The sequence below is a fragment of the Macaca thibetana genome, chromosome 7 (assembly GCF_024542745.1).
Source record: "Macaca thibetana thibetana isolate TM-01 chromosome 7, ASM2454274v1, whole genome shotgun sequence".
NCBI lineage: Eukaryota > Metazoa > Chordata > Mammalia > Primates > Cercopithecidae > Macaca > Macaca thibetana.
The window spans coordinates 44830336-44846450 of NC_065584.1; the positions used below are offsets into that span (position 1 = coordinate 44830336).

Sequence of the window (16115 nt, forward strand, 5' to 3'; positions counted from 1 at the left end):
ACATTGCTAGTTCTGTTTCAGTTTCTTCTTCTGTAGGTGACTCAACAAGTTCTTCCAGTTTCTCATTGGTTAGCACTTCTGATGACTTGCAATATGTTCTCCACTTCATCAAGTATATTGGCAAATTCTTCTTCACTACCTTGTCTTACTGTGTGAATTATTTTCCTAGCTTCTTCATTGATCCCCAGGAAGCCTTTAAAATCATTCATGACTTCATTCCATAAGTTCTTCCAGTAGGTATTTGCAATTTCTGATTTTAATTAATCCATTGCAGTTTTGATGAACGCTATTGCATCAGAGATAGTGAATGATTTCCAGCACTGCTTTATATCTGGATTAGGGTCTGCATTAGTTGCTGATCAAATGCAATCAAATATCAGGTAGGCGTATGTGGCATTGACAAACCAAATGATATCCTGGTCAAAGGGCTGAAACAAGGAGGTTATATTTGAAGGTAAAAATACAACGTAAACATTTTCATTTTCATAGAAAATTCAGGATGGCTGGGTGCATTCTCATCTCCATCTCCATCCCTGTTCCTGTATCCATCTCCACCTGCACCTCCATCTCCATCTCCATTTCCATCTCTATCTGTATCTCCATCTCCATCTCCATATCTCCATCTCCATCTCCATCTCCACCTCCATCTGCATCTGCATCTCCATCTCCATCTGCGTCTCCATCTTCATCTGCATCTGCATCTTCATCTCCAATCATCTTCACCTCCATCTCCATCTCCATCTGCATCTGTATCTGCATCTGCATCTCCATCTCCATCTCCATCTTTATCTGCATCTCCATCTGTACCTCCATCTCCATCTCCATCTGCATCTGCGTCTCTGTTTCCATCTTCATCTCCATCCCCATCCCTGTATCCATCTCCATCTGCACCTCTATTTCCATTTCTCCATCTCCATATCTCCCTATCTCCATCTCCATTTCCATTTTTCATGTCCATCATGTCCTGTTGGTCCTGTTTCTCTGGAGAGCCCTGACAAATACACTTAGTCTTTCTTCTCTTTTGCTTTGTCTCTTTGCTTACATAGCCCATCATGGCCACTTCAGTCTTACTCTGCTTCAACTTTCATTGCCTGTTACCTCATTCCCTCAGCATTTCTTGTATTATTTAAGCTGTAAAACAAGAGTCTTAACCTTCAGGGATGGGGATAGTTAGGAGAAGTGTCTCTGAGGGAGTTATATTTTTAAGCCCAGATCTGAAAGATGCATAGGAATTCACCAGGCAAAAGAAACTGTTGGTGGGTAGGGAAATTCTTTTAAACAGCATGTTTGGAGATCCCCTGGGTGAGAGAGAATATCTTTTTAAGGTAGGAAAGAAGTCCTATATGAACAGAGTGTAGAGAGCAGAAGACAGATGCACAAGGTGAGTCTGAAGAGGTAGGCAGGGGTAGGTTGTGTTAAGGAGTTTGAGTTTTATTCTAAAGGCAGCAAGAAATTATTGAAGAAGGATTTAAAACATCCCCAATTTGGTTTGCTTGTACATATATCATAATGTTAAAAAAAATTCAGGGCTTTAGGCAATATACCTCTTCGTAGGGTACATACTTTGGTCAAGCTTTATATTCACTGTGGACCCAGTGGATATGAAAATAAAAGTATTTTACACAACAAGAAGCATATTAAATGTTAGTACATTTTGGATATTGCTGGCAGTAAGTGCCTATTCTTTATCGGTCTGTCTGGCCATATATGCCACTGTGTTTCACTAAGAATATGAATTGGCTAATACAGGTGTTATGCACAAGTTATTTAAATTCAGATCTTCTACAGGAGAATGCTAGCTAATCCATGAAATAATTAGGATTATTTCCCCGTAGAGCTCTTGGTAGCTTGAGTTGGAGAAGTAAATTCTGAACAGGAGAAAAAGCAATATAATTTGTTATCTGGGTTAGAGGTTCAGATAAATGTAGTTTGCAATTTTTTTTCAGTCTTTAAATTGCACTCTACAAAAGGAAATGGAAATGGACTATGTAATCATTCATGTATAAAATCTATTTAGAATAAGAGCCCAATGCTTATGAAACAGAGCTTATTATTGTTTTGTGGTTTCTATCCAGTTGCCTGATGTGGTACTACTCATGAAAATTAAGAAGCTATTAATTATTAATTATGGTATCAGTGCTGGGAGAATCAGAAATTATTATAAGAGATTTGTATATTAAGTTATTCTTTAATTAATGTTTTCATTCTTTCAATCACTAGGTTTCTAAGAGTCCTAGAGTGTGTTAGGGATAAAAGAATGAAGGAAACATGATACACATACACAATCACAAAGAGACAAGTGTCATGAAGAGAATGTACATGGTTCTTTGAGATTATGTAATGAAATGACCTGATCTAGATCAGAAAGGGAAAGTTCCCTAAGGAAGTGATAACTGAGCTATAATCTAAAATATGGATAGAACCAACTAGGCTGAGGAAGGGGCATGAAAGAGTTGTAGAACATTCCATTTAGAAAGAACAGAAAGTGCATAGTCCCTGTGTTTGAGGGAGAATGACATACTCAAAGAATTGAAAGCTGGATGGAGAGTGAGCAGAAGAGAATGGGGCTAGAGTGGTAAGCCTGGACCAGACCATTCAAGACCATATAAACAAAACAGATTTTAGAATAGTGGGAAGCTGTGAGATGATTTTAAACCAGCAGTGATTTTGAAAAGGTGACTGTTATGCAGTGTTCAGAACAGATTGAATGGGTTTAAACAAATGCCTTGACACTTAGGAAACTCCTGTAGATAGAGGAGAGAGATGCTATTAGTATGATCTAAGGACAGGACAGTGGAGGTTGAGAGAAGTAGATAAATTTGAGAGATAGTTAGGAGTTAAAATTACGTATTGATAAAAACAAATATTTTAAAAAAATGGAACCTGAATCAGAACAGTTTCCAAGATCTAACTACCAGTTTACAGGAAAGTGGGAGGACAGAGGATTATAATAGTGACACCATAATGATGAAAACCTCAGAATTCAGAATTTAGGAAACTCTATAGGACAAACAAATAAATTTGACTTCAACAGATTAAAAAAAGGAGAGGGAAATGTGTAGATTAAGAGACACATTAACAAAGCACAAAGTGTGGACCTTCTTTTGTCCTAATTCTAAGAAACCAGCTGGGGAGAGGTTGGGCATTGAGTGGACTGGATATTTGCTGATTTTGAGAAATCTTGTTAGGTTTTATCAGGTGTGATAATGGGTGATAGGTTTGTTGAGTTAAAAAATATGTTGTCTTTTAGAGACATACCCTAAAGTATCTATGGACAAAATTATACATTTTGGATTTGCTTCAAAATAATCCAGTGGGACCAGGAGTTTGTTGTTAAAAGAGAGATGTAGAAGAAGCAAGGGTGGTGATAAGTTAATAATTACTCTAGCCAAGTTATGGGTAAATGGGGGAATTGTTGTGCTATTTATCTGTTTTTTTTTTTTTTTGTATGTTTGAGCTTTTCCATGATAAAATATTGTTCTGAAATGAATAGGATTTTAAGGTAGGTTGGGTGAGGTGATGTCAGAGAAAGGGATGGCAAGGATACTTCTTGGTTTCTGATTTGCTTAGATAGCTGATTTAGGAGTGTGAGGGGGTGCATTTTTTTTTTCTTAATGAGAGGGACATGATATGTTTAAATATCTGTGGGGAAGATGTAGTTGAAGAGGGTATGGTTGGAGTTTTGAGTAGAGTAGAGAAGGCTTGAAATACAGTGAGCAGGTAAATTTATAAGAAAAACAGGAAACTTGCTAGGTAGTGGACAGATGCATTGAAGGTGATGATAATGAATTTATAGTGGAACCCATTGTATAACTTTCTTGAGCAGTTCATAATACAGATGTGAAGAAAGCTGGTAATTGAGCCAGGACTAGAATTTTGACAGTGGGTGTAAAGGAGAGACAGAGATGCTAAGCAATTTAGGGTGTTGATGTTATTGAAATTATAGGATTGCATAAGAAAAAAGGTAGAGAATGAAGAGGGTTAATAAATTGGGGAAAGGTAGATTTGTCATTGGACTACAGGTTCAGTAAGGATCAACTACTTTTGCAGTTGGTGTAATTGGGCCACTGATCTTGACAGAGAAGCAGCCCTGGTCAGATAGCAGGATGATTCAACTCAAAATTTCAGAGCTGGAGAAAGTTTTGGAATATAACAAATTTTAGATTATGATCATGAGAGTGGGTATCTGAGGAGAAGTAGAAAGGTTGTTGGAGATGAATTGGTGAAGAAACTCCAAGGCCAGGCTATTGGAAGGGTCATCTCCATGGATACCACCCAAGGTGATGTTAAGTTTTAGGTGAGATTGACTTTTAGAAATATTTGTAAGATTTATGAAGTAATAACTTGGAGTTCTTTATTCTCGTGGAGTATTTGTTGGCATCCATGATAACAGCGACATATTTCTGAATATAACAGATAAATAACACCCAACAATTGTATATTAAATCTTACTTTACCTGCCCATATCTTTCCTATTTGGGATAATGTCACATTAAAATGGGACCTCTCTATTAATGCGATATATATATTGCCCCAGTGTTATGTCATAGAAATGTGAAATTCTGTGCTCATAAATATGTAACATATGCACTTTTCTTACATTTTTATCAGTTGTCATTTTTCCTGCATATCAAATCACTCTAAGGCTTTACAGATAATGACCACCATAATTTATTCAACTCATGAGTCTGCAGTTCAGTTGGGTGGTTCTGCTGATTTAGGCTAGGTTTGGCTTATCTCAACTAAGTTTACTCGTGCATCTGTGGTCAGCCACTGAGTTGGCTAGGCCTGAATAGCTATGGCTGAAATGCATGACTCGAAGGGATGCTTCTATGGTCTCTCATCCCCCAAAGCCTAGTGAGTCTTGTTCACACAGCAGCTGGGCTGGTTTCCAAGACCACAGGTGAAGGTGGTGTGCAAGGCCTTTTGAGCCCTAGGCTTGGATCTGCTGCAATCATTTATATCACATTCTGTTGGCCAAAGCAAGTCCTAAAGTCAGTCCAGATTTAAGAGATAGGAAATAGACTGTATCTCTTGATGGGAGGAATTATAAGTAACATTGCAGAGGAGTATGGATACAGGGAGAAAAATAAACACAGCTATGTTTTTGAAACAATCTACCAGAACATTGTATTGTGAGAATGCAAAATGTAGGTGAAAAATCATGCAACTGGATATAACAAGTCTGTATTCCTGCTCTTTTATCTCCACTTAATTATCATGTGTCCTTGGCCAAGAAAGTTAAAGAAAATAGGAAGGAATATTGGCTGAATTATCTACCTGCTATTATTAGTGATGATCAAATGAGAGAATTGATTTGTATTTTGGGTGGCTTTATCATTGCAAGATATTATTTTACTCTGATAACACCTCACATCTCTTTAATGTGGAATAGACAAAAGTAACTTGAAGAGTTACTTTTGGCACAGAGGTGTCTCCTGGATATTACTCCTTGTGCTACTATGGCCTGAGGGGCTTGTCAAGTAAGGAAATTGGCTAGAAAGGTGGAAGGCTGATGGCTGAAAGTCCTCCATTCACCCTGCTGTGTTCTGTTATGCACTTGATGTATTTGATATTCTCTTCCACAGTGGAACCCCAGGGATTTGTGTGTTAACAGCTCAGAGGTTGGGATAGAGGCAGAAAGCCACTGGAGTGCAGAGGAGGGCACAGAAAGATTGGAAAGTTTGGAGTGACATGAAGCAGAAAATCAATGAGTAGCTAAGACTGGTGGAAAGTACAGCATCAAAACATTGTTATGAAAAAGGCGGAAGTACATAAGAAGGGCATTTTTGGAGGATCAACCTCTAAGACTGTCCAGTAGTATCATATGAGTGAAATTAAAATTGCCAACAGGAATTAAATGCAATTTGTGGCCCAATCTAAAGGTTATGAGAATGAATCATAAAATAAGGAAAGTCTCTTATTTTAGATACAATGATGGCTATGACTCCCTGCCCCCCCCAACGAAATATCACAGGATGAGTAAGAAATTATTAATCTGAATCATGTACTGTGGTGAAATGTTAGCTTAATAACACATCAGTGACTATTGGGTTTTCCATAACCTTTTTTTGATGTTTATGACATACTTAAAGAAAAATTATCCCAATCTTAAGTGTACAGCAGAAAGAATTTTCACAAAGTGAGCACAGCTAGTGATTAGCAGCCATGTTAGGAAGCAAAATATTGCCAGAACCTGAAGGTTTCCTCATGTCTTTTGTAATCACTGCCCCTCTCCCAACAAAGGGAGACAGTATGTTCATTTAACCCTATGGAGTAGTTCCACCTGTTTCTGAACTCTTCAGAAATGGAATCACACAGCATATACTCTTTTGTGTCTAGCTCCTTTTGCTCAACATGATGTTTGGGGGCAAAAAGGAATCTGGTTTTATTGGAGCACTAGGGCTTTGCAGAGGCATAGAGGGAAATGACCTGGCAGCATAGACAGAGATGGGATTGCGGGCATTGAAGGCCTGTTCAAGAGATTATGCTTAATGTCTGTGATGAGCCCTTGGAGGATATGCTCAGTGCTACCTTTCAGGGAGATTAATATTGCAGCAATGATGTAGGAGAGACTGGGGGTAAGGACAGGAAGGCTGCAGGGTGGTTGGTTGTTGTGGAAAATGTACTCAGAATCTGAAAGACTGGGTCTGAGTGATACTCTCATTCCTTGCTGTCTTTGGACGGTTTGTTCAACCTGACCAAGCTTCAGTGTCCTCATATGAACAATGAAGGTAGGAATCCTGCTATTATGAAAACAAAATGAGTTGATCCATGTTGGAGAACTACAGACTATATAGATATAAGAGTTCCAGGGCCTCCATGAACCCCTATTGTGGGCCATTGCTGTGACTGAGTGGCGAGAAAGAGGAGGCTAGGTATTTAATCTCCTTTATTCAGTCATGTAGAGAATGCTCATGTTTAAGCAAATATTGCAGGTATTCATGTGGTTGGATAAATTACACTTTAGTATAGAGACTTTCAGAATGAAGGAAGATTCTGGAGACAGACTGCCTGAATGTGAATCTGGGATCCTCCTCTTACTATCTATGTGAACTTAGTCCAATTATTTTTAACTTTTCTGGGCCATGCTTTAACGATAGGTACCACATAGGATTGTTCTGAATTTTAAATTAATTAATACAAAGAAAACACTTAGAATAGTACCTGGCATATAGTAAATAGTCAATGTTATTATTGCCTTGTTTGTCTTTTCCAAGTAGCAATAAATGACCTAACTTTCTGTTGGTTAACTGCATAGAAGTGTGTGGCACAGGCTTGTTGAAATCTTGTTTGCGTCCTTCTATCCCTGTAGCTCCAACTTTTTTCTGGGTTACCCACATTAGGATTGAACAGAGTGAGCTCAGCCCTCATCCGTGCACTGTGTATTTGAATATAAATAGTGCCCTGCCCCAATCTCCCTTTTTCCAGTTCCTTTCACTTTTCCTAATAGAGTTGAGTTTTGAGGGGTTTTTTTTTGGCAGTTCTCTGATGAATATATTCAACTGATCTCCTGTGTGTGTGACCTAGTAATATGGTTTGGTTGTTTCCCCACCCAACTCTCATCTTAAATTGTAGCTTCCATAATTCCCAGGTGTTTTGGGAGGGACCAGGTGGAGATAATTGAATCATAGGGGTGTTTTCCCCCATACTGTTTTTGCGGTAGTAAATAAGTCTCATGAGATCTGATGGTTTTATAAGCCGTTTCCCCTTTTGTTTGGCTCGTATTCTCTCTTGCCTGATGCCATGTAAGATGTGCCTTTTGCCTTCCTCCATGATTGTGAGGCTTCCAGCCACATGGAACTGTGAGTCCATTAAACCTCTTTTCCTTTATGAATTACCCAGTCTCAAGTATGTCTTTATCAGCAGTATGAAAATGGAGTAATACACCTAGTCAGTGTAGAGATTAAGGATAATTTCTCTTTTGTACTCAATGAAACACACTATTAATGCAACCTTTATTGACTGTTTTGTTCTCTACATTATACTGTTAAATCATTCTGAGTTTGTAATTAAAGCTCCCCAAATTCACCCCCAACATTTGCTAGTTTCACAAAAGTTTATTCTTTCGTTTATTGAATTATTGGCTGCTTAACATATTACCATATGCCAGCTTTGTAATTGACAGTAGATCTACTCCTTAGAGTTTAGAGTTTCCTGGAATATGCAAACACACTTGTAGTAAGTGTGACAGTGAAAATTGTTATAATAGAGATGTGCAGAAACTGTATGATAATAAAAAGGAAGGATACCTAATTCTCCCAGTGGGGGACGGGGGAGAGTATGACAATGAAGATGGCAGAGGTAGGGAGAAGATGTCAGGGTAGTACACGTGGAAGAGAAAGTGTTTGTCATAAACTGTATGTAAGATCCTAACCACTAAGAGAGTGGAGGAAGAAAGCCTTTAAACAAAGAGAATAACTTGTAATGTAGCATGAAACAGCATGGACATTCTGAGAACTACTCCTACCTGAGAACGGCAGCAGCCTAGAGAGCAGGTGGAGGAATTGGCAGGAGAGATGCTGAGCAGGTAGGCAGGTACAAGGTCCTGGTGGGCTTTGCATGTCACACTTGAAAATTAATATTTATTCCTATAGGTAATGAGCCAACATGAAAGGAGTTTATATTAAAGAGGGACATGGTTAGATAGATATGCATTTAAAAAAATACGAGACTGATAGCCTTTATAGTGTGATCTGTGAATTAGAGGAAGCAAGAATAGAGGTGGGATGGCTGATGGAGAGGCAGTTCCTGTCACACAAGTGAGAAAAAACTGTGAAGTCATGACCAAAACATGCCTATGGGAATGGAAAAGAAGGACATTTTCTGAGAGATTTATTAAATAGATATATTTTGAGCACTTAGGCACTTCGAGTGATGAGACTCTCAGGACTTGATAACCAGCTACATGTGGCAGGAAATGGGAAAAGTGGAGGCTTTGCCCCAGGTCTGAGGGACTGGGTGGATAATGATGTCATTCACATGATAGAAGATAGCTGATTTGGGAGAAGCAAAGGGTTCCCTTTGGGACCTGTTTTTGGATACCTGTGGGATATCCACGTGGAAATGCACAGCAGACATTTGGGTTAGTATCAATAACTCAGGAGAGAGGGTTTTTTTGGTGCTAAATGGACTTGAGAATCATTCATATATAGAAGGTGGTTGAAAGGGCGTCAGTTGGAGGGTTGGCTAAAAACCAAGAGGAAGTGGTGCCAGAGGACCTGTGGCAGAGAGAGAGTCTATAATGCTTGGTATATATCTATATACATTACTAATATTTTATATATACTTTATGTATATATATCAAGTATGTATATTTACTAATATTTTATTACTTTTTAAACTTATAAAACACTTTATAATATTTAAGTAGTGTCACACTACTTCTAAACCTATGGTAGAGAGAGTCTATAATGCTTTATAGATATATAACTAATATTTTATATATACTTTATATATCAATGTCTATTTACTAATATTTTATTACTTTTTAAGCTTATAAAACATTTTATAGTTTTTAAGAAGTGTCAAACTACTTCTAAATATTAGAAAATGTGCTTTCAAGTAAGTAGAGTCCAGAGCAGGCCTGTCGGGATGGGTCACCTCCTTTTGGAGCAATCTACTTGCTAGAGATGAAGGATGTATGTCTTTCCGCCATTTGGACCTAATTCTAGTAGGTCCTAACTCATCACATTCTAGTTGGGGCTTGTGTTGGCTTTCTTAGTTTGAATGGGGTGAAGATTTTCTCTCTGTTTTTCCTTCTCTTTGCTTTTAGTTATTTTCAGAGAAAAGAATTCAGGTATAAATGACTTTTCTATGCAGCATTTAAACAGCAGTCCCAAAGTTCCTTTAAAAGTTTGAGCTAACCAGAAAACATTATCTATAACATCATTGTTTTTATTTGTAAACTGAACTCTGTTTGAGCTTTTCATGTATTTCGATTATGCATTTCTTTAGAGCAGAAGTGAGGCATATTTATCTTAATATCCCCAGGGCTTATAACAGAACTTGGCTTGTAGGAGTGCTCCATAAATGTTTATTTTTGTACTACGTGTTGATGACTACACAGTTCCATTTTTGAAAGCTTTCAAGCTTTCTTGACTCTTCTTACCTTCCAACATCTCATGTCACTGAATTACACAAATTTGTCTTCTTTATTTTATTAATTCTACTCTTTTTAACTGACTAAAGTTCAGCATCTTTTTCCCCCAAGTGTTAAAGTGAAATGGAAATTTGTTTTTAGGCTGTATATATGCCACAATATTTGAGAGTTTTGACTTGAACAGAGGTAGGCCTAAAGAAATTGAAGTTGAGACAGAAACCCGGCAGGATGACCCTGCTACTCCTCTGTTTCTATAGCGACTCTTGTTTCTACTTCTCTTTGTTCTCTTTCTCTTTTAAATTTTCATTATGAAAAATTTCAAACACATACTGCCTTATAGAATATAGTATAACAAACCAGCAAACCAGATGCATTCTTAACTGGTTCTTTCTTTTTTTTTGTTTTTTTGAGATGGAGTCTCGCTCTGTCGTCCAGGCTGGGGTGCAGTGGTGTGATCTCGGCTCACTGTCCCCTCCGTCTCCCAGGTTCAAGCAATTCTCCTTGCCTCAGCCTCTGAGTAGCTGGGATTACAGGCACCCATCACCATGCCCGGCTAATTTTTGAATGTTTTTAGTAGAGACGGGGTTTTGCCATGTTGGCCAGGCTGATCTTGAACTCCTGACCTCAGGTGATCCACCTGCCTCGGCCTCCCAAAGTTATGGGATTACAGGCATGAATTACTGCACCCTGTCAACTGTTTCCTTCTTAATTATCAGGAACTTTACCATGCATAATTAGAGTCTTATTAATATACATCTATTCTACTGCAACAACAAATTCCTCCTTGCTGGTCAGAATTCATGTCAGAGTAAGTTATATTAGATTCCTTGTCTACATTCTGGGAGACAGGGTTAGCAGTAAGGAAGTCCTGGACATGAATGGATTTGCAGGTGATGACTGCACGAGAGGCTTCCTGGATCACTGCTCCATTTTCCCTCCCTGCCTGTTTTGTGAACTGCATCAGGAATGAACTTATCCTACCTCTGCAGATGGCCTATTACATGCTTCCAAAAAGTAACTATGGGACTTTCACTGATTTAAGAAAGCCTATGCTGTGCTTTGATTGGGATAATCCCTTATTTGTTATGTTAAGCTTCTCAACAAAATATGAATTTTGCGGCTGCTGTTTTTTTTTTTTTTGGTGTTCTTTTTGGTGGCTTTTGCTAGAGAATGAATAGAATTTAGGAGGCCACATACCTGTTTCAGCTTCAGCTCTGTTCACGTTTTCAGAACTCTAGAATGTACTGATTCTCATGATTGTGGCAGGAGGTAGTGGGGCCAACAATGCTATTTGTTCATTTTCCCCATATGTACCCAAGGATTTCCTGTTTGATTGCCTGTAAGACTGTGCTTCCTTTTTCAGAGTTCTGCTATTTGGAGCTATCATAAAATAAGAAATGAAAAGAAACCTTTTAGAGTAGAGGGAAAATTTTATAGGAAAAGGAAATAAAAGTTCTGAATTCAACACCCTTATTTGTATACTCTGTATATAATGCATTTGAGCATTTTTCATCTTTGGTTTCTCTCTGTACCATTTATATTCTACTTATGAAAATAAATTGGGAGTTTCTTAGCTAATGAAAAGTTATTTTATCTAATAATTCACAAATATGAATTTCTGGGTAGGAAGAAATCTATTTTTTTTCCAGTTTATCATTTTGACTTTTTTAATTTCTAAAAATCAGACCTATAGTATACATCTGTTCTTAATATGTAAATGGATGGTTAAATTTATGAAGGTGAGTCATTATATTGTTTCCCCAGCTTTTTTTTTTTTTTTTTTTCTGAAAATGTGGTATCTTTTTTTTTTTTTAATCCAGGGAATCAGCAGTCTCTTCAGTTCTTTAAAAGTGGTGCGTCTGTTACGACTGGGCCGTGTGGCTAGGAAACTGGACCATTATCTAGAATATGGAGCAGCAGTCCTCGTGCTTCTGGTGTGTGTGTTTGGACTGGTGGCCCACTGGCTGGCCTGCATATGGTATAGCATCGGAGACTACGAGGTCATCGACGAAGTCACTAACACCATCCAAATGGACAGTTGGCTCTACCAGCTGGCCTTGAGCATTGGGACTCCATACCGCTACAATACCAGTGCTGGGATATGGGAAGGAGGACCCAGCAAGGATTCACTGTACGTGTCCTCTCTCTACTTTACCATGACAAGCCTTACAACCATAGGATTTGGAAACATAGCTCCTACCACAGATGTGGAAAAGATGTTTTCAGTGGCTATGATGATGGTTGGCTGTAAGTATTTTAATGTTTTCATTAAAAATTATTATTATTGGCAGTTTTCCTGGCTACAATCTCAGATAGGATTAAAATGAACTACTTTGTCTTCGGAAAGGTATTTAATCCATCTTGTTTGCATTTTTTATCTACTTTAGAAAATAGAAATGCAAAATAATATATTTTACTCTTCAGAACATATTAATGTGTGAAAAACATATTAATGTGTGTACCCAACAGAGCTCTCTTGAAGGAACCAGGACCAGCATCCAGACAGGTGGCATTTAGCACATTCCATAGATTTTGTTGGTAATGTGTTAAATTCCAAAAACAGATAGGATCCAATGTGAAATATATTGTTTATAAATATTCTAGTTAATACTGAATTCCTAAATTAAAGTTGAACTTAGGATACACTTTTGTATAGGTTTTTACAATTAAGACTAGAAGGGGTTTATTAACGTAGTCTTCATTACAGTCACTGTAGGTTGAATATATGCCTATTTGAGGGAATGAAAGGATTGCTGAATATAAGCCCATTCAGCAATGAGAAGTGTCTAGGATTTAACATGTATACCTGAGTACCAAGTTCTTAGAAGTGGAATGCCCCCAAAAGGGACAAAGACCATGTCCTTTGCACTCAGACTGCGACTGGATGGCATCAGAAGACCATGACCTAAAGGAAATACATACCAAAGAAGTTGCTTTTGAAGATCTTGAGGGAGACTTCACCATCATTCATGCCTTCAAGTTGACTTAGATGACTCATTCACACCTAGTTCTGGTACCTAAACTAACCTTAAGATTGTACTGAAGGTGTGATTAGCATTATTAGCGCCTCTTAAGCCTTCGGATCATGGTCATTGGTTTTTGTGTGTGTGTGTCTAAGCTGTTTTTTCTGAGATTCCATGTTACAGAGGCTTAGATTTTGACATTGATGGTAAAAGTTCTTGGAGTCCAGGGACGTTGGCTGGACTGTGAAAGGTTAATATCTTGGGTCTAAGCAGGTAGTTTTCATCGTTTAGAATGTCTGAAAGCTATTGGAGCATCAGTGTTGGCAGTTGTTCAGCTTCTGTTTGTCCAATACACCCTTGTACAGGTATAGGAATAAGAACACGCAGACTCTATTTGCTGGTTAGAGCTTGCAGTTAGAAAGAGAGTGAGAATTCCAAGTGCTGTCTGCTCCAGAGGCTTTCAGCCAGAAAATGTCCTTATACACAGGGAGAGATCCTGATGATTAATTAAACTGATACCTACATATCCAAAGTGGTAAGATGTATGGGCAAAAATGTACTTTATAAATTCAGAAGACAACATTTTGTCAGATGCTGTATTTAGCACCATACTACTTTTCATATTTATACAATACATTTTGCCTTATACTTGAGCATAGATTTAAAAAAACCTTTTTGTTTTGAAGTAATTATAGATTCATTGGAAGTTGCAAAAATAGTATGGAAAGGGCCTTTGTCATCTTCACCTAGTTTCCTCCAATAATTACATCTTATATAACTATAGCTCAGTGTCAAAATTGACATTGATATAATGTATGTGTATAGTTCTGTATTGTTTTATCACATGTGCAGGTTTCTTTAATTACAACTGCAATCAAGATACGGAACCGTTCCTTTACCACAAAGCTCTCTCTCCTATGTAATCTAACCATTTCCCCCAACTATCCCTATTTCCTGAAAACTACTAATCTGCTCTCCATCTTTATAATTTTGTGATTCTGAGTGTGTTATATACATTGAATTATGTAAAATGTAACCTTTTGAAATGGGCTTTCTCCACTCAGCATAATGCCCCTGAGATCCATCTAAGTTGAGTGTATCAATAATTAATTTGTTCTTTTTTATTGCTTAGTAGTAGTTTATGGTTAGGATGTAGTACTGTTTAACTCACCATCTATTGAAGGACATTGTATTTGTTTCCAGTTTTTGGCTATTACAAATAAAGCTGCTACTTGTGCCAGGATCCTAGTCAATCTGTGTGGCAGTCTGGGAAGCACCACTTGTAACCTTATAACTCAAAAACAGAAAAATGTTTTATCAAAAGATTGATGGAGACACCAACTGCCTATATTCTGTTGAGAAAAATAATCACTACTTGCAAATGATAGACTCTTTTTCTAGAGAAAGACATCCAAAATTTATGTGCCTTTCAGCAAAATTTAGAAGTATGAGTGTGGCAACAATCCCAATTCCTAGGTCCTTATGAGCCCTCTTTTCAATGGCCTTTCCTTTCCTAGGATTTGCTACCCTAATGCTAAGTTGGATGTGGACTCTGTCTAGGAATACAGTCTCAAAAGTTTTCCTTGTTGATATATCAGACATATCTTCAAAAAATAGTATTGACCTTCCCCTAATCCCACTCAACTGAGATGCCATCCAGATCTCTCCTATGTCAGCAGCATCCCAGAATACTTTTCTTACCTGCTACCTAGGAATTTCTTAGACTTAAGTCCTTTGTTCCTACATTTGCCCAACATGGGAAATCTTCTGTTCAGATTTCTGAATTGGAAGGGTTGCCTGATGCTTCTCTATATACATCTACCATCATGCATTCTTTACCTTAAATTTGTTTTCTCTTGGTTTTTTCATGCTCTGTCTGCCTTGAGTGACCTCCACTGCTCTGGTAGCAGCCATTACTCCCCAGGGTAGTCACGTCCTCCCCATTCCTCTGTATCTGTCCATTCATGAATGAATCCAGCTACTCTGCTGACATTCACAAAATTCACTACCAAAGGGCTTTTGTGAGAGAATATTTTTGCAGTTTAGTTCTGCAGCACTTGTGGAAAACAGTATGTATGTACGTACGTGTGTGTGTGTATGTGTATTTAGATCAAGATATAAGTAATCTCCTTGCTAATTTGCTTGGTAAATACTTAATGATGCCTTCATGAAATGTTTTCTAATCCATTTTATTTACATAATCTTATTATTGAGCCCCTGATAATATTAGATTTTCTAAGGATTAGGCACACTGACTAATTTTGCTGCTATTCAGAAGGCACCATAGTACACGGATGATTTGTTTTGATGACTATAAAACAAAGGAATGCATGATGGAATTTTTCTAATAGGATTATACTCTTGTCTTAATATGTTTTTATAAATTCTCTTCCAAACATTTATCAAGAAAGCAGTTACTTAGTTCCTTCTTTATTACTAAATTATCACATAAACTGTATTTTAGTTTAATCTAGCCATTTTAAGGAACTCTACATTTGCATATTTCATTATAATTTTATAAAAGAAAGAAGCATATAAAATAAAAATATGTTTTGAATAACTCTTTGCCTTAAATAAGTTCAACCATTAATTTTTTTATCTCTCCATATATACGTCTTAGTACACTATTAAATATGTTATTAAATGTATATTCAGCATATGTCAAAGGGCTATGAGATTGGAATTTGGGTATTCATTTGCTCTAAAAGCATTTTTCTACTTTTTCTATTGTCTGCTTTGGTAAATTGAGACAGGCTGGCCCATGCAGTATGTGTCAATGAGAATTTGTCCTGCTGTGATGCAATGCAAACTGAGTCTTAGAAAGCAAAACAAACCAAACTAAAAATTATAAAGATAAAAATTGCTGGGGTTTAATTGGTAGACAGGAAGCTCTGTCATAATGATGTTAATCTGCAATTTTCAAATAAGATGTAATTGGTAATCACGTAAACAGTCTAAAAACTTTCTGTAATTGACTAGTATGATCTGCAATGCAGCAGACAAATGGTTTAGCACATTTAAAAGTATAGCAAGGGCCGGGCGCGGTGGCT

At 37.5% G+C, this 16115-nt stretch overlaps 1 protein-coding gene across 1 annotated transcript in view; it reads left to right on the forward strand.

Moving 5' to 3' along the window:
* The window catches only part of KCNH5 (potassium voltage-gated channel subfamily H member 5), a 344305-nt gene that overhangs the window by 82901 nt on the left and 245289 nt on the right, over positions 1–16115 (forward strand). Inside the window, exon 7 of the mRNA XM_050795870.1 lies at positions 11923–12349. Coding sequence (XP_050651827.1) covers positions 11923–12349 — 427 coding nt within the window. The remainder of the gene's footprint in view (positions 1–11922; positions 12350–16115) is intronic.